We start from the raw sequence: 24,277 nt of genomic DNA, 5'->3' as shown, positions 1-24,277 counted from the left end.
GAATTTACACATTCGGTACATTGGAATATTTTATTTTCACTTTACATGCGGTGTTAAAAACCCAAAGAACGTATTATTTACACATCCACAATACAAGTTTACAAGATATCTATACATGTTAAAGTACTCTATAGTATAGAGCAGCTTCATTTAAGGGTTACTTTTTTATGCCGTACCATTAAAAAAGATACAATCTGCGTTTACCTTTGCACAAATGGATAAAGCATCTTTTATTATTAAATTAACAGAATGAAGACTAGGTTGAATGTTAGAAATTTCAACATAAATACTGAGAGAACTCACATTACCATCTACAAGGCAGCACAATGTTACAGGAGGTTATCAGGGTTCACATACATTTATCTTTCGATTTCACACAAGTCTTTATTAATTAATATTTGTAGAGTGAATTCAGATCAGTTTTTGTCTCTTGACAACCAAGTACATTTTTATGTTATTAATCTGTAGTGTTTTAGTTGCAAGACATAAGTGTTTAGGAAGAGAGATCATTGATTTTTGGATGCAGAGGTCTCAGGAAATAAATGTCCCTTACAGCCTTGCAAGAAAAAATGACTACTGCTGTCCTTTATTCTTTGTTCTGTAAAAGAGATCCAGTTTTCAGTGACTAACCTTTTCTCCCCTTCGAACACATAACATAAATCTCCACCATCTCTGAAACCCGTTGCAGTTATTTGTCCCGCTAATTCATTCCTCTGCCATGGTTATTTCTATACTTATGTTCAATAAACAATGTGGTAGTGTGTAGTTTGCAAGCTAAAATAGCCATCTGTGTTGAACATCAGCTGCAAGTGGATACTGTAAAACCTACTAAATAGCTTACACAACTTTAGCAGGTGTTCCATTACCCTAGAAACCTCATTTGATTTCACATTATAACTGTTTGATCCTTCGGAGAGCTGGAGTGGAATGTTTATCATGGCAAGGTGATTTAATGCTGCTGTCTTCTTGGATTGTAGGCTGCCTTTAGTTATTGTTAATTATCCTTGCTTATTATCTTTATTTTTTTTTGGGGGGGGGGTGCTGTTGAGAGGTTTTACAACTGGCACTCAGGAGATATGTGCTATAGTGAGAACACTTGACAGTTTGTTTTTTTTTTTTTTGTTTTTTTTTGTTTGTTTTTTTAGTACTTTTATCATTTGCATGAATAAGGCACAAAATGCACAGATTCAGGTAAACTCACACATAATATTTACAGAATATTGTCATTACCTGCATGACTTTGGAAAAAAAAAAACAAAAAAAACAACAACCTTACATTAAACAACAAAAACAAATTGATTGCACTACTGTTGATTTTTCACAGACTGCTTCTGCCAGGCCAATTAATGTGTCTGTCTTTTTTTTTTTCTTCACTGACAAGAGTCTATCAGACTACAGGGCATCTTTAAATGCAACAAACGTGTAACCTTCTCCAGTTAAGCAGGCTTTTGCCAAAAGAATTGTTACTAGCTGCCCTCAATGAGAAGTACAGGGGCTCAGGTTCACAGTGGCCAGGTAGTGGATGGAGGCAATGTGGAAACACAGCTGAACTCCCCCATCCCAGCCCAAACGACTAGGTTTGAAATGTACAGCTCTGAATCGATAGCAGCATAACAGAGTTATGGAGAATTAAAGGTATCTGCACTCTTTTTGCTGGGTGAACACTTCATCAAGGCTGTCATGCAGAAGGCTGGCGGCAACGCACAGTTCTTCCTTGGCTGTTGCCAAACTGAACCCAATGGGCTGCAGAAGGCAGAGTCATCTGTTTGTTCAGTCATGCTCAATGTAAACAATTCCATAGCATAAAAGATGCAATGGGAATCTAAGCACATCCTAGTGTGTACAGTACACACATACACCCACACACACGCACAGCTTTATCTGTGGCACAAACAAAATGCCACACACAAGGAGAAAAAAGAAATAAAAATAAATGCTACAGTTGGGCCAGAGACTGAATTCCAGCAAATTGATTATTAACCCAGATAGTCATTGAGACATTACCATTTTCTGACATTTGTGCAAGAGGCAAGGTGAATGCATACATATTAAAATGTTCACATTTAATGGGAAGGACCACGCTTAATGGCAGTCTAAAATGGAACCCATTTTTCAAGTATTTGCTTACAGATTTCTTTTCCCAAGAACTTTTTTTTGTTGTTTGTTTGCTTTTTTAGCTATTCAGAACAGTAAAGTAGCCCCCACCCCATTGTGCTACATGTCTCCTTAGCTCCAAACAAAAGAAATGTAATGACCAGCACTTTCCTTTGTTTTGTTTTTCTTTTTTCATTTGCTCTCAGCAAGTACACAAAGTCTTGCTGTAGCTACCTGTGGCAAGACACAGATGTTGCTGAAGTAAAGACAGTTTCTTTGGCCACTTTGTTCTCTTTAATTACAAGCAAGTCTCTGTCTTATGTGTCTACCACAACATCATCTCACAACCTGTACAGGTCAATGCCACGCTCATTTTTAGGACAAACGCGTCCTAGTAACTGTATTTGTTCAGTGGTCTGACTGATGTTGTTTGAGGAACAAATGAGGGTTTTGGTGGCACATCAGGTTTTAACGAGGGTGTCCTCTTTATTCCTGTACGAGGAAGAGTGCCATTGCTTGTGTAACTGCTTTGCCTGGACAAGGAAGGCTGGAGGTGAACGCTGACAGGCGTTCCTTGCATGTAGTCCATCTTTGTGCCTGCTGTGGGCGTCACATAACCCCCCCGATTAATACTGGGCTGTCTGGATAACAAAACACCATTTGGTGAGTTTAAGTTTTTAGGAAGGGCAGATATTGAATGCCTTTGTGAAGAATTTTTGTGATAACCTCTCTGCCTTTCCAAAGAGGTCATCGGTACTGCAGGTGTGGTGGGAACGTCCACTCGTTTTGTGGGGCTGTTTCTCGGAAGAGTTGATGGTGGAGAGTATAAAGATGCCTCCCTGTTGGGAACTTTAGGTGGGATCTCAGACATATTTCCCATTGGATCCAGCATTAAAGTCTGGTGGGCCACTTGAATATCTCCCATAATTGCTTTTGGATTACTAGTAGTTTCATTTAAGTGCTTCAGAAAATCATTCAGGGTGTTCCTGGAATCAACAGACCTCCTGTGGTCTCTTTTGCTGGATGGTTTTGTAAGTGGATGATCAATATGTTGCATCTTCTTGTCTGCCTTGTGCGCATTAGAATTTGAGAAAGACGTGTTGTAATCATGAGTAGCATTGGGAAGAACGATAGCACTAGGGATATGTCCATGACTCAGAGGAGAGTGAGGTGGAGGACTGGAAGGAAAAAACTGAGGGCTTTTTAGTGGGGTTTCCTTTCGTGAAGCATTGAGATTACTGTGTGCTTTGTCCGACTGACTTTTCATGGCTTGCAGAGTCTTTTGCTGAAGAACTGGTGTGGATTCAGGAGTGGGAAGCGCAGCTAATTCCGGAGGCTGGCCCCTGTGGTCCATCATCATGGACTTCATATCACCATTTGGTGGCAATTCCTTTCTGCTGGTCAGCAGGTTGGTGTAGAGTTTGGGCGAATCAATGTTTTGTTGGTACTCCTTGACAGGACTATCAAAAAGCCCGTTCAGTTTAGCAAAGCTCCCGCTGGAGTCCGTACAGGACTGAGCAGATTCTGCATCTTTGTGTATTTTCCTGGATTTCCGTACAAACACATCCCGATAACAGTACACGGCCACTCCCGCAATAAAGGCTCCCAGGACAAAAGCAGCAAAGACACAAGTGATTAGGACATTCATGTGTACCATTTGGTTGGACTCTCCCGATTGCACTTCCCACCTTACACCTGCAAGAGACATGCAGCGTATCATAAATTTACACATACATACTTAAAACTGATCTATTTCAGAAGTAGTTAGCCTGCCTTGCACAAGGACAGCAGTGGCCTTAAGTTTTTGAGCGCTCTGTGCCCCCTGTTCTCTGCAATCTCTGCAATCCAGAGCACTGCTGCATGCTAATAATTTTATAAATAAAAAGGACCGAGTTGGCATTGATCAGCTCTATTTAGACTGTCTACTTTCTTTGGACAAGTTCTGATGCTTGCCAGAGCTTCACTCCTTATACTATGTTCGGTTGTACATTCTGTGCTATCTCTTTAGCCTGTCCTTAAATTTCCTTTAAGGCTTACAAATAAGGGGCCTGAATGCTATTAACATTAACGATTTGTGCTGGAAAATTGAGGTTAGAAGGTGCTACTGGGCCAGACAGCAATTAATAACTCATAGATGGATTTCTCTCTCAATTTTCTGCCCAACTCATAAATCAGTATCAAAAGAGAGACAGGATTATGCAAATGTTACATAGAACTGTATAACTTACATAGTGCATTGTTAAAACCACATCAATATAATATGGTGCAAAACTTGTAAACTAATCCATCTGCAGCTCGCTAGCCTTGGAATGGCACAGTTTGATAAGGTAAGCATACAATTTTTTAAGTTAAAGATTACAGCATTCTATTAAAGCAGAAGTTTTCCTTTCTACTTATAGTCAATAACAAAAAAGAATACTTGCATAATATAGGAAAAAACCACACCTTGCAAGGTTAAGTTACTATACAGTGTTAAAATCTAGAAAACTTTTTGTTTAGACAAAAGTTGAGTACTGGATTAGTTTGTGATTCACGTATTAACCAGCTCCCTTTGTTTCTTGAGATTTTTTATAGCAACCACAGACATCTTGCAGCTAAGATAATGTTAGTTCTTAATGGAAGTAATTCTGTTAACTGTCCCAAAGGACGTTCACACAAAAGAGCAAGACTGAAGCTACAGATTCATTTTTGTTAGAGGCAAGGCCTTTGAACATTGTTAACTTTCAGGGTTATAGATTTTAATGGTACAGTGCAGAAGAAGAACATGAGTAAAGTTCACTAATAGCTATGACACAAAATGTGATTCAGAACCAAGAGCAAATGATAACAAAAAAAACTTAAAGCAAAATGGAAAATAACTGCAACAAATTAAAATGACAAATGCACTGCTATAATGGCTGATAGGAAACCTGATATGTTTTGGTGAATGGTAATAAAAATAGAAATGTTTTTTGGCTAGAGAGATTTTTCAGAATACAGAATTGTGCAAACATGCCTGTCACCCTGCTATTCTGTGCACTGATGAAGACTTCTTTTAAGTTTTCTTTATGGGGTTGGAAGCTTCTTGAGTCTTTGATTGACTGCAACAGTCCTGCTGAATTGAAATCTTTGTTGCCATAAGAGCCTAATCAAAGCTTCACTTAGCTGAAAGAACAGCTACAGAAAGATGAATTACATGCGGTACATGTTTCTTTCTGTGTTCAGATTAAAAACTGTGTCTGTGTCTCCATGTACTGAGGAGATCATTTGTAATTGGATCCTCATATCCAGAGAATGGGAAATTCAGTACATCCTTACTCAGATCTGACCACGTTTTCACAAAAGTGCTGCAGGCAGGAGTAGTTTGGGATGTGCTCCACTTAAAACATGAATCTGTCATGGAGCTGAGTTTTGCCTCGGTTCCTCCCCTACTCATCAGCCCCCCCCAAAAATCAAAAACAAAAGCAAAACAACAAGAAAATTCCGCTCTTGTAAGCAACTGCTCACAAGGACTAATATTCTTTTCCAAACTGGACTCCTTTGAAAACCACCACCAGAGGTGCAGATAGGTTTTTTTTTAGTGCATCCACTGATTTTATGGGAGTTTTGGAGCACCCCAACACTGAGATGCTGAGCATCTGCATGTCCCCATTATAAGCTCTAAGCAGCACTCTGTATGCTGGTTAAAGAGGTATGAGAATCATGATTGCACTGTCTGCATATTCACAGGAAATGGGTATGAAGTATAGCCCAACAATCATGGCTGTCACGTTTAAACCTTAGAAATGCTGAGACTATCAGGTTTCCATTCAGCTGCAATGTATTCCCTGGTAAGGCCTTACCCTTTGGGACACCTGATAATGGATCAGAATAATCAGAAGTGTTTGGGTCATCTTGAACTACAAATTTCCGAGAGCCAGTCACTTTAGGTTTCCAGGAACCAATCACTCTAGGTGATATAACTGGGATACTTGCCATTGTGGTAATGGAAGCTGAGGAGAACTTCATGTCTGTGGTGGCAAACAGATTTTATTAATGTGTATTACAGTCAGGCTTTCCTCACTGTTTCACGGTATTTCTAAGCTATAGCTGCAGACAGCTTTTAAAGGGAGGTTACTTGACAGAGCAAAATGCAGCCCATGGAAGTACAGAGGGCTGATTAAAATCAATTGGTTCAAAACTTTTAAGTATGACAAAAATACATTAAAACATCAACAGCTGCTAGCCAAAAAGCCAGAGAAGTCAAACATGAAAGCAATGCAAAAGTTAACGTAAGCAACTGGTGGAGATGAAAAGCAGAACTGACTCTACTTAATTGCTATACTGTTCACTGGAGACAACATATTCCATTACCTTCTACACATCTTAAAAAAAAATTACTTAGAAATATACATGCTTACTACAGGTTACTCCTCAGAAACCAGATCGGCTCCATTAGTGCTGCTACAGTACACCAGGAACTGCTGAATAAGCCATTTCTTGAGGGACGATGAAAGGAATGTTTTTAACCTCTATTTTGTAATGGCTCCTAAGGAACAGTACTGTATAGATCTTGGCTTCTTTGTAGTACACTTACTGAACAGAATCACTATTGCCTATGTGAAAATGCACGAGGAGGAAACAAATTGGGTTTACAATCCAAAGACCACTTTGCACACTCAAGTATTTTGTGTTTACTGTCCCAGGAGGTCGAGGCATGAATGGCTGCAGCTTAGAATTCTGACAGTACTCCAAAAGCACGCTCAATCAGGACTTGAAAAACAGGTTAAATTGTAGCTATTGTAAAAGACCAGGTTGAAAATTTGCTTGATAAGCATTTCCAAATGACACTGTTTTGTTTTGCTTTCCTAATTGAATCTCTAAATTACATTATGGGTGTGTGTATATATATATATATATATATATATATATATACCTATGGAAGATACGTGTCTCAGACATTGCTTCAGATTACAGAAATATAATCAGAAACTAAAACAAAAATAATTTGCAACACTTCTACAAACTGAGCATATGAAGAGATGCTTTTCAGATTTGCCAGTCTGGAATGTGCCCTTAGTCTGAAAACACAGACCAAGTTCCAGGTGTAAACAAACACTAGAAAAATCAGGGCTCAGTCTTGTTCCTGTTGAAGTCAACAACAAGGTTCTGCTTTTGAGTTCAACAGAGGAGCACTGGGTCCTGACTCCTGGAACACACCAAGGGCTGACAGCAAAAACACTGTTAGAAAAAAATCACTGAAAGTAGAAAGGATATGAAGGTCCGTTTGACAACAATGCCTAAAATTTTCTAAGCCACCTTTTTCTACACAACTTCTCATTAAGCTAGACAGTTTGTGATGTTATATTTTTTTCCATTAGCACAAACTACTTGAAACATTTTAAAAATATAGAAAATACACATTATAGAAAATGTGTATTTGTGCCAAAAGCTTGCTGGGAAAGGAGGAAGGAGAAAAGGAGAGGTAAGGAGGAAGATGATGAAATTCTGCCATTCATCTACTAGAGATGACCAACAGGGGCATTCACAAATGCATGGCTGGGGATACAGAGTAAAGCTTAGTGGACTTTCGTGCAGTGAAGATGTCATCTATGTTAATCAGGCTCTTTAATAAAAGATGTCTCAATAAATAATGAGCTGTTAACATGCGACTACACAGGGTGAAGTGCTGAGTGAGAAGAGTCTCACTATCTTTACCATCAGTGGGAACATGAGTAAAAGCACAAAAATGAAGGATTGCCAACTGTGCAAAAGGAAGGAAAAAAGGGCTGAAAATGCTGAACTGAAGGAAAGTAAAGGTCATTAATTCAAAAAATTAAAAAAAACTAACCAGATGTTGGGTCCCCAAATATTTTGTAATCTGGTGTAGCTGTAGTAGGCAAAATTTCTAAAAGAATTAAAGGAACAAGTAATCAGTAAAAAGTAACAAAAAGAAAGCAAAAGATCTCAGACCTGAGTGACGGGAAATAAAAACTAAAATATTACTACTTTTAAAAAATAAATTCTTCAATACTTTCCTGTAGACCCCAAATAGTTGCAAATCGGTGAAGGAGAAGAAAGAAAACTCTGCCACACAGGACCAAAAAAGCTCAGCTTTGTGAACATTCACAGTCACGCCAGGTGATGCATTCATGTTACTGAAAAGCTCATAATAAATTTACCAGCTACAGTGAAGTGTGGCCACAGACTATTGCTGAGACACTACAAATGAAAAGCAATGGCTATGTCTTACCATGGCAGTCCCCAAGCTGTGCTGTGTTGCCATATTCCACATCTTGCACATATCCTCCAGTGCTATGGTTGTATGAAACAAACAAAGAGAACCTGCAATTAACAGTATTAATAGGGAAACAAATGGTGATTTTTTTTTTCCTGGAAGCAAGAAATTGAATCATACTTGTTCTGTCACCTTGGAGAGGCAAGACCAATAGCGTAAGACCAAAAAACATGTTTTACAAAATATACAAATTAATTATATCTGGGCTTTAACACTGAATATACGTGCTCATGCTAGGAAACCAAAAAGATCATATTTTCTTCATAGCAAACTCACTGGATCTTCTACATTGGGTGTCCTCTTGGTTTTGGATACAACTATGCAAGTATACTGGCCCTGCTACAAAGGCTTCATTTTAAGATACAGCTGCCAATGCACTCTATATTACTGACTTGATTTGTGCAAAAAGCCTTTGACATGTATATATATCACCCTAACCTCAGCGTGGAGGCAAAATCTTACTTTTTTTCCAAGTCTGAAATCTGTGTTTTCCTATTTGCAATTGACTGTGAGCATGCCTGGGAGGAGATGGTGTGTACTGCCCTGTCTGAACTGCACAGGTTTACAGGCAGCAATTTGTTGACTGCCTGCTTCCAACATCTCATCCTACAAGTCTGCTTGTCCTCTCACACGCACACACACATGTGAAACTCCCACTGAAGTCTTCACCTGGAGATTGCATAATTAGGTCATGTTCTCTTTACATGTATAGTATCCAGGAAAAACAGCTCTAGGAAAAATGGAGATTTATTAATGAAGTGCCAAGAACAGGCACAGGATACAGCCCTGTGTAGTCTATAAATACACAGTAGAGATGTTGGCCTAATTTGAAAAGTAGTACTTACGGCATGCCTGGTGTCACTCTCCCACACACCTCGTGGTCTAACCAGCCACAGTATGGATCCCGAGAAGCAATACATGCCCTTGCAAGAGAAAAAAAACAAAAAATCATGCATTTTTTTTACTTCCTTCCTTAGGGGTGTTGGCACCCCTCCTTTAGGGGGAGTTCAGGAACGGGGCCGTACTTTTTACATGACCCGTGACGCTCACACCGGCTCAGAGGAATTCTAATGACACAGCTGGAGAAGGCCACAAACAGAGCATGGTGGTCTCTATCCAACTGAAGGGAAATGACTCTTCTGTCATCCTCGTTCTCAGCATTACACCTGGTCAGCAAAAATAATGGGAAGCTGTTGTTTTACAACTGCAGTACTTTGGTCAGAGTTTACATTGAAAACTATTTATTACAGTCCATGTAGATACTGAAATTAGACTTCTTACATATATGAATGTAACTTACTACTCTGCTGAGTGATTTGCAAACAGACCTATGGGTTATCAGATGCTGGCTTCTGTCTCTCATTTACAGCTAGGTAAACTGTTTTGAACATGTGGGGAAAACACTTTTTTTTTTTTTTTTTGGTTCTCACAGTTGGCATAAATATTTCAACAGCACAGAACAAGAGTTCTAACTGGGTGCCAGTCTAACTGGAATGCTTCCACTCCCAAATTCTTCACTCCTGAATAAACAAGTTTACAATGATTAGATACAGTTTATATATTACTGGTTACTGTTGAGAAATACTCAAGATAAGCTCTCATCATTTCTTTTGAACAGCAGCAGATTGTTCTGATGTTTGACATTCAGGAAGAAGTGTATTTGTAGAAGAATTAGACTGTATCACTGACGTCACTACAGTGGAATTGTGATGTTCACTCAAGCAAAATGGCAAATAACCAAATATTTTCAGGTTATTCAACATGAGAGACATTGTGAAATGACAAACAAGCAATGAAGTTGGCATTAATGAATTAGTTCTGGTTCACTATCATTTTTGTTTACCTTGGTACTAAACTAGATAAAAAGCTACATATTTCACGTGTTCTCATAATACTTACTTTGCGTGGTTATATGCTTCAATCTCTTCCAGTAACACACTGTCATTCAAAGAGAAAGGTCTGGTCTTTGCCAAGATTTTAAGTACTACTCCTGCTTCAGAGCCAACAAATATGACTGTGTAGTTCTGATGTGGTCCAGCAGCGTGGTCTACAGCAATTGCTGTCAATCTGTATCTATCAAGGCCAAAAGACAAACCATTAACAAACAGCGTGCTTTCTTCTTTCCACATGCTTCATTTTTTGAATGATGTCATACCTGACGCGTGTTTTGGTAAACCAAGGCTCCTCAATGATTGAGGGAACAGCTGAATCCATCAAAGGATGAGATTTGATGAAGGACAATGTTTCGTCTGGGAAATCAATGGAGGTTTTGTAAGCTTCTGCTAGGCCATGTTTTGCACAGCAGCCAGGTCTGAAAGGAGAACAACACTGTTTTTTCTCCTCTTGGTATTTCAGTTAATGAGAGAAGGCAGCCTGCTAATGAGCATCCTTATGGTTGAAGAGTAAAGCTCTGCTTGCTTTATTTTTTTTTTTTTAACCAATACAACACTCAAGAGTGCAGCTGATTTAAAGTATCTCTTTATAAGGACAACTTTATAGTACCATGAGGAAAAACTTCTTACCTTGGCTTTGGTACCTTGTCTTCAGGTACAGCTGTCCAAACAGAGTCAGGAGTTTTTTGTTCTTTAAATCTCCCTTTGAAGACCTTCTCAATGTCATCCATGCTGAAAGCACACACTGCTGAACCAGGGATGCTGTAAAATAAGAAAAAGAGTCGCAAGAACTCAGCCTACAATAGCACCAATCTCAGTGCAAGAGAGAACCAGAGAACTACCTTTGAAGTAAAGTTGCTCATCTCTCACCTGTTGAGCTGTGTAGTGAATACACCGACGACTGTGGGGATTCCATTGATTTCTATTATGTCTGTGATAGACTGCAGAACATCAAAGTAGAAGAACGAATCCCCAGGAACGGAGCAGTTGAGCCGAGCTTTCAGAAAGGATGTCCAATGTTTTTCCAGGACTCTCTGGGAACCCCCCATGTCATTTTTGCATATGCGTGCCACACGGGAATACACGGCCTGTGAAGGGTGGAAAAATGGAAACGGAAGGAAGGGCTGAGAGATTCAAGGGCAAAAGTGCTTGTTTCTGAGCCGTTAATAAAACACTGCAGATAATTTTAACAGGATACAGTTGCCACTTATCTGTGCAGAAAGGAAGAAAGCGAACAATGTTTAGCTGCTAGTGCATAGGCATCTTAATGAATCGCCAAGCAAATGCAACTCCGCCAGCTTGTCGCCACCTTTTTTCCATTCAAAATCATATTGTTAGTGAGATTTAAAGACTTTAATTAATCACGTGTGAAGAAGTTAATAATTCATTATAGAATATCCTTCCACGGTGAGGCATTAGCATTATACTCTGCAGTGGTATGACTGAATTATTCAATATCTACGGACATTAGAGAAACTTCTTTGAAACTCTTCTTTTGTGTTCTTTTGTTTCTTTTATAAGCATGGAAAAAAAACCCACCCAGATATTCCATTAACTGTCACATGTGTTAAGGCAACAGCTACACTAAAAGATACCTGCATAGGGCTCTCCTAACTGCAAGGCATGAAGAATACCAATAACTTTTTGGTAGAAGAATGCACTGTTGTGGTTTTTTTTCTCTGCTTGTAAACTGTAATTTTGGAATAACTGCATAAATTTGGTACTACAGCCTTATTTCACATTGTAAGCTGTACTTGTTACTGCTACTTTTTTGATGATCTAATTCTGCCAAGGCTCATGAGAGCTTGCTGGAAGGATACCCACCTTGCCTAAATTATTGTGCTCTACAGCAATTTCGCGAAAGAAGAAATACACGTAGTTCCCATATTCTATGGCATGGAGAAAGTGTGGCTCTGTAATAAAGAGCAAGGAAAAAGTTACTTCAAAGAACTGTTCAGTCAGCATACAACACTGGCTGCACTGTGCAACTCAGTGGCTTCTCCCAAAGGTCCATACCAGCTAACATTGCCTCCATCCCTCCAGACACATCAGGACGTCCAAATATGAGTGCACTCATATGAACCATAAGGCTTTTAGTGTTGGCTAATAGACTATAAGAAGAAGCTTCAAAGGAACTGCATTTCAGCTCAGGTATCACTCATTGATGCGCTTAACAACAAAAAACTGCTTTATTGGTTATGAGGCCCTTTCTTACTGTGATCATGCTGCACTGAAAGCTGCATGTTTGCTATGCTGTGGCACGTGTGCAAAGCACGCTGGCTGTGAATTATCTGACCTGTGTGCTGCTGAAATTACATTCACCATGTATATGGGAAGATACTCCCCCAGATTACCTTTTATCCATTTGGAATCATACTTTATTGTTCTTAGGGCAGATCCATCTCCCATGCTGCGATAAATAACAGCATCACTTGCCAGGAAATCTGCTACTGTTGCTGAATACAATTTTCCATCTAAAACAGAAGTTGAAAATGTAGTATTAAGAGGTCTTTAGTAATCTACAGAATTCTGACTAGTCTGTATTCCCCCCGCCCTTTTTATTTTACTGCCATTCTTCCCCAAATTGATCTAACCTATTTATTAACAGGTCAGCTTCTAATCCTTTGGAGGCCCTTTAAAAAATTTAAGAGCAGAGGCACCTTGACACCTTTAGCTTTCCTGTGCTAGCTTTAAAAGCTCCCTGGCTCCTTTAGTGTCATTAATCATTTAGACTCATTACAAGCAAAAGTTCTTACCAGCAAAGAGGGCGACATTGGTTTGTCTGGCATCAAATGGGCATCTTGCCAAACCACTAATTTCCTCCCCATCATAGTCTAAGGTACTCAGCTAGAGAAGAAAAATAAATGGGTGACACTGTCATTTCTGTTTCGTATACTGGCAAAAAACATAACATTGTCTTTTCACTAAACTTAATTTGGCAAATTGGCTTCTGTCTGGTTTTATTTCACCTTGAAACACTCTCCAGTCACACTGGCTGGCTATTTGCAACAGCATAATTGGGGCAAGCAAAACCAGCAACACCTTAATGACATATTCAATATTCTTACCCGATAGTATCTGCACATAGGATTAAATGCATTTGTTCCACAGACAAACACCATCTCGTCATTTCTTGGAACAAAGACTTTAATGAAGTTATGGCATTCATCCTGAAAAGAGATTTAAAATGTATTAATCGCATTTCTGAATATATAATTCACATTTCTGTATGACAATGCATCAATAAACTTACTTTATGTTTTCCTTTCATAGCACAGTTCTCTCTGTCCTGCTGCCTTGACCTCCATGTCAATTTCTGTTCAAATCAGAAAAGAAAATTTCATTTTCATTTCAAAAAAAGCCCTGCAAAATGGAAAAAGGAAAGGGAAAAGGGAAGGGAAAAGGGAAGGGAAAAGGGAAGGGAAAAGGGAAGGGAAAAGGGAAGGGAAAAGGGAAAAGGGAAAAGGGAAGGGAAAAGGGAAGGGAAAAGGGAAAAGGGAAGGGAAAAGGGAAGGAAAAAGGGAAGGAAAAAACAGGCCTCCTTTGCCGTTCTTTTATCTACTCACCCTGCTTGGAGTAACTTCTGATTTTGGAACTTCATTTAAGTTTACAGTGTAAACTTGATCCCTGTTTGCAAGCAGTAAAAAGACACAAATCAATTCATTAATTAGTTAGACTTAGTTTTGATAAATCTATTTTGTTAGACGAGAAGTTTTTATGAAATGCTTATGGATTTTCTGCGTGCAACAAATGTGAGAGGTTTGGACATGGGCACAGGGCGCTGGTGACTCTTGTTGGTGTGGTCCTTAGATAGCACTGACACTGTCCAGTTCTTACTCTGCCTTTCCATTATGCTCAAGACTAATCCAGACTCTAAACATTGAAGTGTTTCATACTCATTTCCTGCGTCCCTGATGTGTCAGTCCAAGTTTAACATAATCAGGAGAGGTTTTTATCAGGGCAGGAATATAAAAGAGGGAAAAGAGTATTTGATCACTGGGTTTAGTGTGACTACAGTAACTGCAGCCTTCAAATCCAATTTCCATGCGCTGGTCAAAGATATGGCGTATTTCTCTGGGAAGTCCTCCCCCAGTTCTAATTTTTATCATATTCTGCAGATTTTTCTAAATGAATTTTACACATTAATGCAAAACCAGAAGAGAAAAGAATTTTAATCTAATGAACTGACTGAAGGAAAATTACCTGCCAGCGATATAAAGTGTGTCTCGAATTTTCAGCATCAGTTGGAAGTCCAGTCTGTGCTGAGATTCATTGCCTGAAGGGCGTCCTCTAAATACTGGATATTGCCTTGAATCTGCAAGTAAAAGTGGGCTACACCATCACTCAGGATTATAGAGCTAAAGAATCAATATATGGCATTGATTAGCTGTATATACTAGGTGTAGAAGGGTTTAAACTAAATTCCTTGAGTAATGTCTTGAATATAAATGAAAAAAAGATGGCTAATGTCAGCAAACGTTCTTTTTCCTGAAGTTATTGCTGTATTTCTGATTGCTTTTTTAAGAAAATGATTAAGTGTTCTATTAAAGATACAAAGCCAGTAAACACATTTCAGTTTGAAAGGAAACAGATCTTTTTCTTAACTTAACTTCCCAAGGGTTTAAAAAAAAAAAAAGCAAAAAAAAAAAGCAAGCCTTTCCCCAGTGGCTGGCACCATTTGCAGATTACTTACAGTGGTAGTCAACAATGTTAATAGGGTCCTCATCTTCAGGAAAGCTGACAGCTCGGCACTGGGACAGACTCATTAGCATCACAGAGGCGCAGAGCAGAGGAAGCCTCATGGCTGGTGAACGATGGGTGCTGCCTTCCTGGAGACACCGTTAAACTACCTGAAAACAGGAACAGGGTCGTGAGATTGCAGCAGTGCAGGACAAGCACTGTGACTTCCTACTGCAAATGGTGCATCTCATTTGCATTTGAGCACTGGCACCAGCAGCGTGCTTATGAGAGGCTCCTGCGCGCACACTGGTGGAAAACCCTGCATGTCATATCCCTGCTCAAAGCTGCTCTGAAACATCTGGGTGTTTGCTAATTTTTAGGTGGATTTACAGGCATTTCTGAAGAAGCTGATAATTGCCAGCCCATTTAATTCACGGGAATAATAAACAGAACATGCAGGCTGCTGACCTGGCAAGAAAAACTGTCAAACTTCGGATTAGAATTTTAATTAAACTGCAATCTCTTTCCATCCCCTCTATCACCGAACGTCATCCAATAACATCCTTTCCCCATAAAATGCCTAAATCTTATCCACAAAAAGTCATGACACACGCAATCTGTCTGAACAGCCATTCCATGTTTTAAAATTATTGCTTGTTTCTAGGCTGTGCCATCACAAAGCTAAGCCTAACATGCTCATTGCAAAAGCCTTTCTATCCGGGACCAGATGCCTGGTGTTGTGGTCCACACACGTGCACAGTAAATGCACAAACACTGCCTTGGTAGTGCAACAGGATTTGATGCACGATATGCAAGTGTGGCAAAGAAACTCCAATCATGGTGCTGTATGGGCTGCCTAAGATCCTGCTTTCCCCCACTTCCAACCACTACCGACAAAAGCTTGCAACTCACCAGCAGCTTTCAGGGTTTGCTTTGTTTGCTTTTGCTTGTTTGGTATATGCTCTATATATTACACAGCACATATTGTGATAGCAGCACAGCATTATACAGCAAAGTTTTTAAGAGGGAAATGGAAACATCGCTTCTCCAATTAAACTGCAGAGATATTTTAGTGAGCAGAACTCAAGCTGCAATTTGGGTAGGATGCAAGAAAACATCTCAAAGTGAAATACGATCTGTAACAACCACAAGTGGTCTGGGCAGGGGTTATATTTCTCATTAGAAACCTGGCAAATGGAGTACTAGTCCCTCCTCCAACCTTTTGGAAGCATCCATTCAGCCCCGATTCACAGGTCAGAGCTTTGAGTCACCACTCCAATGCCATGCAGTTGCTGGAATCAGTTATTAAATGCATTCTCTGAACAGAAAAAAATTTAAAAAAATTAAAAAAAGCCTTTCAATTTTAGCATTAAAATTGCTGTGAGATGTATCCATTGCCAGCACAAAGTGCCAGGCCTGATCCAGCAAAGCACTTAAGTATTAATCATTTAATAATTTGAAAAGCAATTAAAAAAAACCCTTCATAACAACACTTAACCTTTTAGTAATGTTTACTTGGGTTGAGAAAACTGTATTTGTTAATTAATCCTACAGCTGGCTAGGGGCAAGGCTCCTTCCATCCAGAGCTGCTGAGCTCTCTGAGTTCAGGTCAGGCTGCGAGGAGACCAGTGGCAGTGCAGGCGCTGTTTGGTGAGGGCAGTGTGACTGTGGGGTTGTCTGAACGCCTGGCCATCACAGACTGACCTGAAAAGGAGCATTTTCCCCTGTTAATGATATTCCTGTATCCCAGTCCACCCGTCTAGAACGGATGGGCTGTGCTCTCACTCAAGATTGATGAGTGCAGTGGTTAATAAACACTAATGATTCCTGGCACTTTCCCTCTGCTCCTCCTTGTCCTGACATGGCCTCTCCAGCTGAAGCATCTTGCATTACATTACTAATGAGCAAACTTAAAACAAACTGGAATTAATAAAGTTACTCAAATTAGTTCTTTCTTGCAAAAGCACATTTCAGCAAAGTCCTGCAGCACAGAGACTCCCAGACACAATAACAAATCATTAGTGGTTACATGGTCCCTTTTTTGGAGCAGACTCCAAAAATCTGCCCCACTGCTGTCCCAGGGAGAGGAGAGGCAGGAAGGCACCTAACTGGCACATGCTGGGCAGGAACATCTATCCAGTGCTGAGTAAAAGCCCTCCCTGAAGCCTTGCTTTCTTAGAGAATGAACACAAGCAGGCACAGAGCAAGACGGTCTCCCAGCCATGGAAACTTAGTTAGCATAGAAATGAGGTGGTTCATGGCTGCACACTGTGACTCAGACACCTTATCCCGGCTGCAAAATGTATACAGCCTGGAAGTTGTACAACTTCTGCTAGTATGGGCATATATTAGGAAGAGGTTCTTTATTTCCTCTTTCCTCCCAGCATCTCATCGAGGAAGCATTCAGTGGGGACAACAAATTTGAAACTTGCATGAAATTTCCTTTACAAAAGCAAATACTGTGTGCTGGTCTCAGAAGGCGGCTGAGAACAAAAGGGCAGTTAGCTGCATACGAGTCACTACAGCCATAGCCTAAAAATACCACTGTCACAAAACCAGAAAGGAAACAACCAAAGCATCAGGTACACCAAGAGTGAGACTGTTCTCTCAGATCGGGTCACAATTCAGCACGCTGTAATCCCAACTTGTAGTCCTCAGAAAACAAGGCAAACCTCCGTAAATGTAAAACCATGGGACGTGTTTCCCCAGAGAGTGCATCAGGAACTGAAACAAACCCACATTTATGGATTCCTCGAGAAAAAACCCTGAAAACTCTGAACATACACCAGATATGAACTGTAAAAACACAGAAGAGGTGGTAACACTTAAGTACAGAACTGGATGGGGTCAGCAGCCCATACCCAGCCAGGTCAGCTCAGGTTTCCTTAATGTTTTGCTCATTAAATTATCTCCAGAAAATGAACAGTACCCTGATTTCTAACACACTGACACAAAGGCACCTGCTTTAAGAGGCATTTAAATGCATCTTTTAGCTGGCTGGACACAAACTTGAGATCAGAACCACTGCAAAGATAATGAACTTGAAGAGCAGCTGTTCTGCAGATAATCAGAGAATCTCTTGGAACAGGACTTTATGACAGCCAGGTGTGTGCTTCTGGTACGCTCAGATATGCTGGTGTGAAAGACATAATTCCTGTTTCAGTCAAACCTATTATGGAAGTCACTACTGTGGACTACAAATAACAAGTATCTCTTTGGACCAGAACAGTTGATTATGAAACGCTGGCAATGCCGACCCTCAAGAAAATGTAGCAAACAATCATACTCTGGGTCTGACTGTTTTTCCACAGCCAGGATCCAGACCAGTCTCTAATTAATTTCTCTTATAAATTTTAGAAATGCTAGGAAATAATTCATGGCAAATGCAATGCTTTGGAAATTACCACACTGCTATCCCTGTTCTGCAGTTGGGGAATCGAGTCACAGACCAGCGCTGACATTTGTGACCAAGGCCAACAACAAGATCAAGCGAGCAAAGCATTCAAAGCACCTGAGTTGCTCTGGGTTGCAAGCATTGCTCTTTCTGCAGCATAGGAGACTTGGCCACGGGCACTGAGAGAGGAAGGCAAGGAACAGACCAGAGACCTTCTGGCATCTGCTCTGTGCTACTGCTTATCATGTCTGCAAATACAAAAGAACAGAGGTAGCGATGTTAGCTGCTGGGAGAAGCCCACACCGGTGCAGAGGGAGCAGCCTGAGTGAAACGAGCTTCAGGCTGAGCGCTGCTAGGCAAGAGGAAGGCCAGAAGTGGGCCCAGATGCCTACAGTTCCTACGCCTGGCACCCTTCAATCTCAGATACGAGTCCTATCCTTCAACTCTGACTGGGGGAACCCAAAGGAGGAGGGTATCGCTTCTGTTAAAATATGAGCCGTTCCTTCAAACAATCACACATGAAGGGGAAGAGGCCGCTGTTCCCTGCCCATTAATCTCTGCAGCCTCTGACAAGGCGCGGGTGACACTCCATCAGTCAGCTCTGCGTGCGCTGCCACGTAGGAGGAGGGGGAAGGGAAAGGGCACTCAGCCAGCTGGAGAGAAGCTGCACAAAATAGCTTCAACCCAGACTGATGCAATATCTTCTATTTGCTCAAAACAAAATTATAAGTCTCCTTAACACAATAAACGTTTCGCAAAATGCTAAGCACAGATGGGAGCGTGGTATGGCAAATCCAGGCAGAAGTTTGAGATAGGTCAGAATGGAAAATATATCTTGAAAGTTACTTTGGGAGAGGTTGATGAGGCAAAAGAGAACAGGCTGCAATAAAAAACAAGCTGAAAAACAGACACATAACACAAAGAGGCTTCAAAGATTGCACTGCCTCCCTTCCCACAGGCTGCAACCAGGCTCCCAGGTGAGATGCAGCACCTCCTTGGCACCTGCAGCCATGTGCTAACAGTGATGCTGAGCACCACACAGAGTGGCTCCGTGAGCTCAGTCACGTTTGGAGACATAGCTTCCCTCAGTCCCACAGGGCTGTGGGTGCTGACTAAGCAGGAAATCCCCACTGTTCTGTGATCCTTACCCTGCATGAGAAGCTCCCTACCGGCACCTCTGAAGGCATGAACCAGCCTTAATGACATGGAACCTTCTGCAAGTTTGAGAATGAGACCACTCTGCCAATAAGGCAGAAGTTAAAGAGAAGTCCTTCACTAATGCCTGCTCACAGGTGCTCAGGAAGTTTCTCATATCAGCGCCTTGAAGCTTTCTGATCACAAACAAGAGCTCTGTTGGCTGGGTGAGAACAAGTCACAGACAGTTCCTCATGTAACCAAGTAAGTTATGCCAGTCTCTAAATGGGAACCTACCAGTCTTCATCACCTCCCTCCCAAAATTTGTGCATCCCAAGGACTAGTTAGGTTAAAATAATAAGCCTCAGGGCTTATCTTTTGATGTTCAGATCACTCATGTGCTGAGAATCACAAGCTGCAAAGGGCCTGGTTCAGATTCTGGCCCTCACCAGACTAGCAGAAGTGCTGGCAGGGATTTGTGCGCATGGGAGCAAAGCTGTGCAGGTGGCTCACTGCTGGTGGGACCTGCTGCCAGGTGGGAGGAGGCGCAGACGCTCGCTGGTAAGGTGCTCTGCCTTCACCAGCAGCAGTGAGGAAAGGCAGGCAGGCTCCTGCTGAACTTGTCAAACGAGTCCATCTTTTTGGAAGATGAAACGTTTAGCACAAAACACAAACCACTGTGCAGGCCTTCTGTAGAGCCCTGAGCCCACTGTAAAAACGCACACGCAGGCACCACGGATGTGCCACATCCCTCAGCCAGGCAGGGCCCAAAGCATCTGCAGTGCTGCCACTCGAGGGCCTCGCAGGGCAAAGTGTGCTGGTCATTGTACGATCTGAGCCAAAGTAGATGACCAACACGGCCTAGGGTTGCAAGGCTTGAACTCTTCACAAAGGCAGAAAAAAATTCTTTGTCATCTCTCTATTTTTACTCCCTCTGTCTCACTGTGTCAAATTCTCTTTTGTTTACATACCAGACAGCTCTCCACATAAAATGCAACAACAGCCTTATGCATCCGTGTGGGTATACAGATGCAGGTATGTGAGCAGTAGGGGATCATTCTCTCATTTCAGGTCATATATACACACAGATTTTCTAATGATGCAATTGCAAGTTGTTTTTTCAGATGTGTTCTTTTGTAAACATGTTTCTGTTAATGAAGGCTGACTTCAGTAACATCCTGCAGGCACTGCTTGACGCAGAGATTTAATGTACATTTAAATCTAGAGATTTGCTATGATGTGGTAAATCCATATTGTGGAGCTTGGTGACAAATTGCTTCAGCTAATTATCAAATAACACAGGAAAATATTTGTGGTTGTAACAACAGAAGCGTGATTAAATTATTACTGATGCCCCTTTAAAAACTTACAGCATTGCTATGTATAAATAGATAAGAAAAAATGTTTCTGTCCTACAGAAGCGCACTCAGCTTGTAACCTGTGCTCTATGCCACCCGTACCCCTTACAACAGTCTTAACATCTGATTCTCTGAAGAAAAATCCAGGATGTTTGGAGCTATGACATTAATTGAGCGCAAAAGCGCAAATAGCAAGTCTGTTATTTTAAGATAACACAACTTCTTTTAAGGATTTCTGCATTAGCACCTCTTGATCTATGTCTAAGTACAAAAAAAAAAAAAAAAAAGGTTTAATATTTAGCGATGAAACCCCAACTACTGAGCATCACAGCTTTCATCTTAATTGGCTTATGGCACTGCTGGTTACACTCCAGTTGTTTGCAGGCTTTTAACATTACAGAAAGCACACCCCTCTCCTCTGAACAAGCTGACAACACTTGCAAAATGGATAGGGTGACTTTTAATGATGCAAATGCTTAGTGGCTGATTAGGTGCACGTTGAGGGCTAAATTGTCTTGCGATTAAAAATTTACTTGAATGCAAGATAGTTTCAGCTGGAAAGGAAATAAAATGCTGAGCAAACCATAAGTGATTGCTTCAATTATGTTTATTTTAAGTTAATTTTTGAGAGTGAATGTTAACTACCTTTCTTTACCGGGGTGATACAAAAGTCCTCCAGCTGCAAACAACCTTTGATTTCAGCTGATATCTACAATCAGATCTGCTGTCTGTTGTGCAGAACTCCTGCAAGCACATGCTCCCTAGAAAGTGTGCTGGGGTTGAGCTGCAGGCGATATAGCACAGGCACTTCAGCTCACACCCTACTCTGGATTCACCACTTTAGCAGGCCTTGTGTTCTATCAGTTCAAACTGCTTATACCCAGCTGAGACTGCCTGAGCAAAGGCTGCATTTATTCACAGAAGTGTTCGAGGAAGGGTGCAGAGGAGAGGGATGTTGGGGTTTGTGTTGCACCCTCTGCACTGACCCCATTAATTCCAGTCTGTGGGCAGAACTGGCAAGCTCCAACCCCAAAGCACAGAATGCAATGCCATCCCACTGGGGCAGGCGGCTGCAGCCCATCAGGCTGGGTGTGCTGCCAGCCCACAGCTGGGCATGGGGTGTCAGGCATTTTCTGTGTGCTTTTGAGTCTGAAATCTCAAATTGTGAGTTTTTATCCTGAAAACTGGAGACATCTCAAACTGAAATGGCAAAGATCTCATTACTTATAGTACATACAGGCTTGGACAGAGGTTAGAAACAATCAAAGTGCCCCGCAGAACCTCAAACAAAACCCTAAGCCTAGACCAAAGTATCACCTATTCCATTCTCTAGGAGTCTGCTACAAACGTGGGTGAGAGCTGAAGGGAAGCAAGAACCCTCTATGCGCACAGGCCAATGTGACTGACACAGCAAGGCTGCCACTCCTTTCAGCACCATTAGGCAGTGCCTGATAAGGAAGCGCTGGGACAGGTAGGAGCCAGTATGCGCAGGTGTGGGCAGTGAAGGTCTCAGCCCTGACATGCATGAGCACATGATGCCAGAGCTCCTTCACCCAGAGCAACTCCAGTGTTGGGTCCTCTAAGGTATCCAGCTAACAGGTCCTGCCCCAAACAATGCTGGCATCAACCGCACTCCAGAAAGCATCTCCTCTTCCCATCAGTGCTCCCCATGTGGAGTGTTGCCGTGTTGCACCTCGCTGGGCATGGGTCTGCTGGCTCAAGCTGCTGGGCAAAGTGGCACTGCTCACATCAAAGAGAAGGTAAATGGCTGCTGGAAAATGGGAGGGGAGAGGGAGACTATCAGCTGGCAAGAATCACCATCAGAGCATCCTAAGCACCACGCTGGTATTATCAGTATGCCAGAGCAGCCAGCCAGCCCTGCCTACAAGAATACTGACTCTAGAGACCAGTGAAGGGTTTTAGCCAGCCTTGGTTTTTCTGCATGGACAAGTATGATAGCTGGCCACCCGGTTCCCTCTTTGTACATGCAGAGCATGTGCTTTGCCACTTTCCTGGTCACAATCAATTACGTGTACAAATGCAGGCACGGAAAACCAGAGGAAGCCTGAGCTCAAAGTTACGAATACTATTATCTTGTTAAGCATTAAAGATTAACTAACAACAGTCAAAGGATGTGTTATGAAACGTCTTTCCCAGGCTGAAAAGCAAATAAAGGGAGAGTTTTGTGTTTTCTCTTCTCAAAAGCAATTCAGTATTTAAAATAATTGTTTAAACTGCTACTTTTATTTACTACAATATCAAAATGCAGCCCCTTGCCACGTGACTCTTCATATTTTCATTTGAGATGCTGTGCAGAAACACATGGAAATCTGGTGAAGGCAAACCAATTTTAGAACATGTTCCGAGCAATTGTTTTGCAGCACTGCCCTACAGTATGAAGTCTCTTACATTTCTTAAATTGCCTAATCAAATGCAGACTCTGTTCCAGTCACGCTAAATTTTCACATAATGGCAGAAAAACACTTCTTTCTAGCCTAGCACTGAACAGTTGGATCACATTATTATATTTGCTGCTTTTGTAGCCTGTGAGTGAGCATCTGTGAGCGTATGCACAGACATGGGCACTGGTGGGGGAGAGGGGCAACAGGGGTGCTGCTGTGAGCCTGGGGCAGCACGGGGGGCTCCTGGAGAGATGTCTGTGCACTGATGCTTGAGAGCACCGGGGGCATCGCAGCAGGGCACTGGGGAGGGTTTGGTTTGCTTTTATTTACTTTAAAGTCAGAAGTATTACTGCAGGGTTTGAGCCAGCTTGACTCCTCACCTTACCTTCAGCAGAAGTTATTAAATGGATATAAAAGCAGTCAGGTAACTTATTGCCCCATTGCTGCTCCCTGGCTCCTCTCTGACAGTTAGAGGTTTGAGGCTGCAGTATGCAGCAACAGCTGTCCTGCTTTGGGCCCCCACACTGTGACACTTTCCTGCACCATATTACACTACTCCAGGTAAATCCTCGCCCCACAGAACTGCCTGCTTCCCATGGGAAGCTGCCAGCCCACTCCAGCCCTGGCACAGGACATGGTGCTGGCACCAGCCCTCAGTCCCCATCTTCTGCCTGAGCTGTATCACCCCATAGCAACATGCACTGCTGTATTTCTGTCACACTACTTCCAATGCTTGGGTATGTAAGCCACAAATCAGAGCTTTGGAAGTTAAAAAAATTAAATTACTAGTATACTGTTCATGGAGCTTGAATCAAGGTCATAAGGAAATCTGTGGCAGATCAGGGAGGAACGACCAGAGGCTTTAGAGCTCTGGACTACAGCGTGCCCCTTTCTCCCTTCCATGCTGGCCTCCCAGGATCCCCAAGACAGTTGCAACTTTTCTCAAAACCCTTGTTATCACTGGTAGCACTGGGCCAGTGCAAGAATGTGACTAAGTGATCATATCTGAACCACACACAATACACATCTGCAGGTCTGTTTTTCTCTCCAGCTGCACCAAGTACACT

General features: G+C 41.6%; 1 protein-coding gene and 1 long non-coding RNA gene across 13 annotated transcripts in view; one reads left to right on the top strand and one right to left on the bottom strand.

Annotated features, from left to right (window-relative positions):
* Window positions 1–15: 15 nt before the first annotated feature.
* Window positions 16–24,277, bottom strand: part of SEMA6D (semaphorin 6D) — a 30,669-nt gene continuing 6,407 nt past the window's right edge. For 2 of the 11 annotated variants that reach the window (XM_042875991.1, XM_042875990.1), the window contains exons 2-19: window positions 14,936–15,092; window positions 14,446–14,557; window positions 13,809–13,869; window positions 13,496–13,558; window positions 13,311–13,412; window positions 12,999–13,089; window positions 12,597–12,716; window positions 12,067–12,155; window positions 11,113–11,330; window positions 10,873–11,004; window positions 10,506–10,661; window positions 10,250–10,423; window positions 9,376–9,516; window positions 9,196–9,273; window positions 8,306–8,397; window positions 7,904–7,960; window positions 5,916–6,083; window positions 16–3,789 (exon numbers count right to left, since the gene is read on the bottom strand). In XM_042875991.1, coding sequence (XP_042731925.1) covers window positions 2,486–3,789; window positions 5,916–6,083; window positions 7,904–7,960; window positions 8,306–8,397; window positions 9,196–9,273; window positions 9,376–9,516; window positions 10,250–10,423; window positions 10,506–10,661; window positions 10,873–11,004; window positions 11,113–11,330; window positions 12,067–12,155; window positions 12,597–12,716; window positions 12,999–13,089; window positions 13,311–13,412; window positions 13,496–13,558; window positions 13,809–13,869; window positions 14,446–14,557; window positions 14,936–15,044 — 3,267 coding nt within the window. In that variant the 5' untranslated portion in view covers window positions 15,045–15,092 and the 3' untranslated portion in view covers window positions 16–2,485. Of the gene's footprint in view, window positions 3,790–5,915; window positions 6,084–7,903; window positions 7,961–8,305; window positions 8,398–9,195; window positions 9,274–9,375; window positions 9,517–10,249; window positions 10,424–10,505; window positions 10,662–10,872; window positions 11,005–11,112; window positions 11,331–12,066; window positions 12,156–12,596; window positions 12,717–12,998; window positions 13,090–13,310; window positions 13,413–13,495; window positions 13,559–13,808; window positions 13,870–14,445; window positions 14,558–14,935; window positions 15,112–18,433; window positions 18,456–24,277 lie in introns of those variants that run through there. The other 9 variants (XM_042875992.1, XM_042875993.1, XM_042875994.1 and 6 more) reach the window with 9 other exon arrangements.
* LOC122182568 lies at window positions 2,273–22,999 on the top strand. Of its 2 annotated transcripts, none has more exons than XR_006179857.1 (3): window positions 2,273–3,502; window positions 9,969–12,393; window positions 22,142–22,999. It is a non-coding gene; the product is annotated as an uncharacterized LOC122182568 (long non-coding RNA). The 2 variants fall into 2 exon arrangements; XR_006179856.1 differs by lacking the exon at window positions 22,142–22,999 and adding an exon at window positions 18,351–19,082.

This window comes from Lagopus leucura, unplaced genomic scaffold (genome assembly GCF_019238085.1).
Source record: "Lagopus leucura isolate 7727_CA_CO unplaced genomic scaffold, USGS_WTPT01 Super-Scaffold_100015, whole genome shotgun sequence".
NCBI classification, from domain to species: domain Eukaryota; kingdom Metazoa; phylum Chordata; class Aves; order Galliformes; family Phasianidae; genus Lagopus; species Lagopus leucura.
The sequence above is the reverse complement of the archived record's forward strand: the minus strand, read 5'-3'. Positions and strand labels throughout refer to the sequence as shown.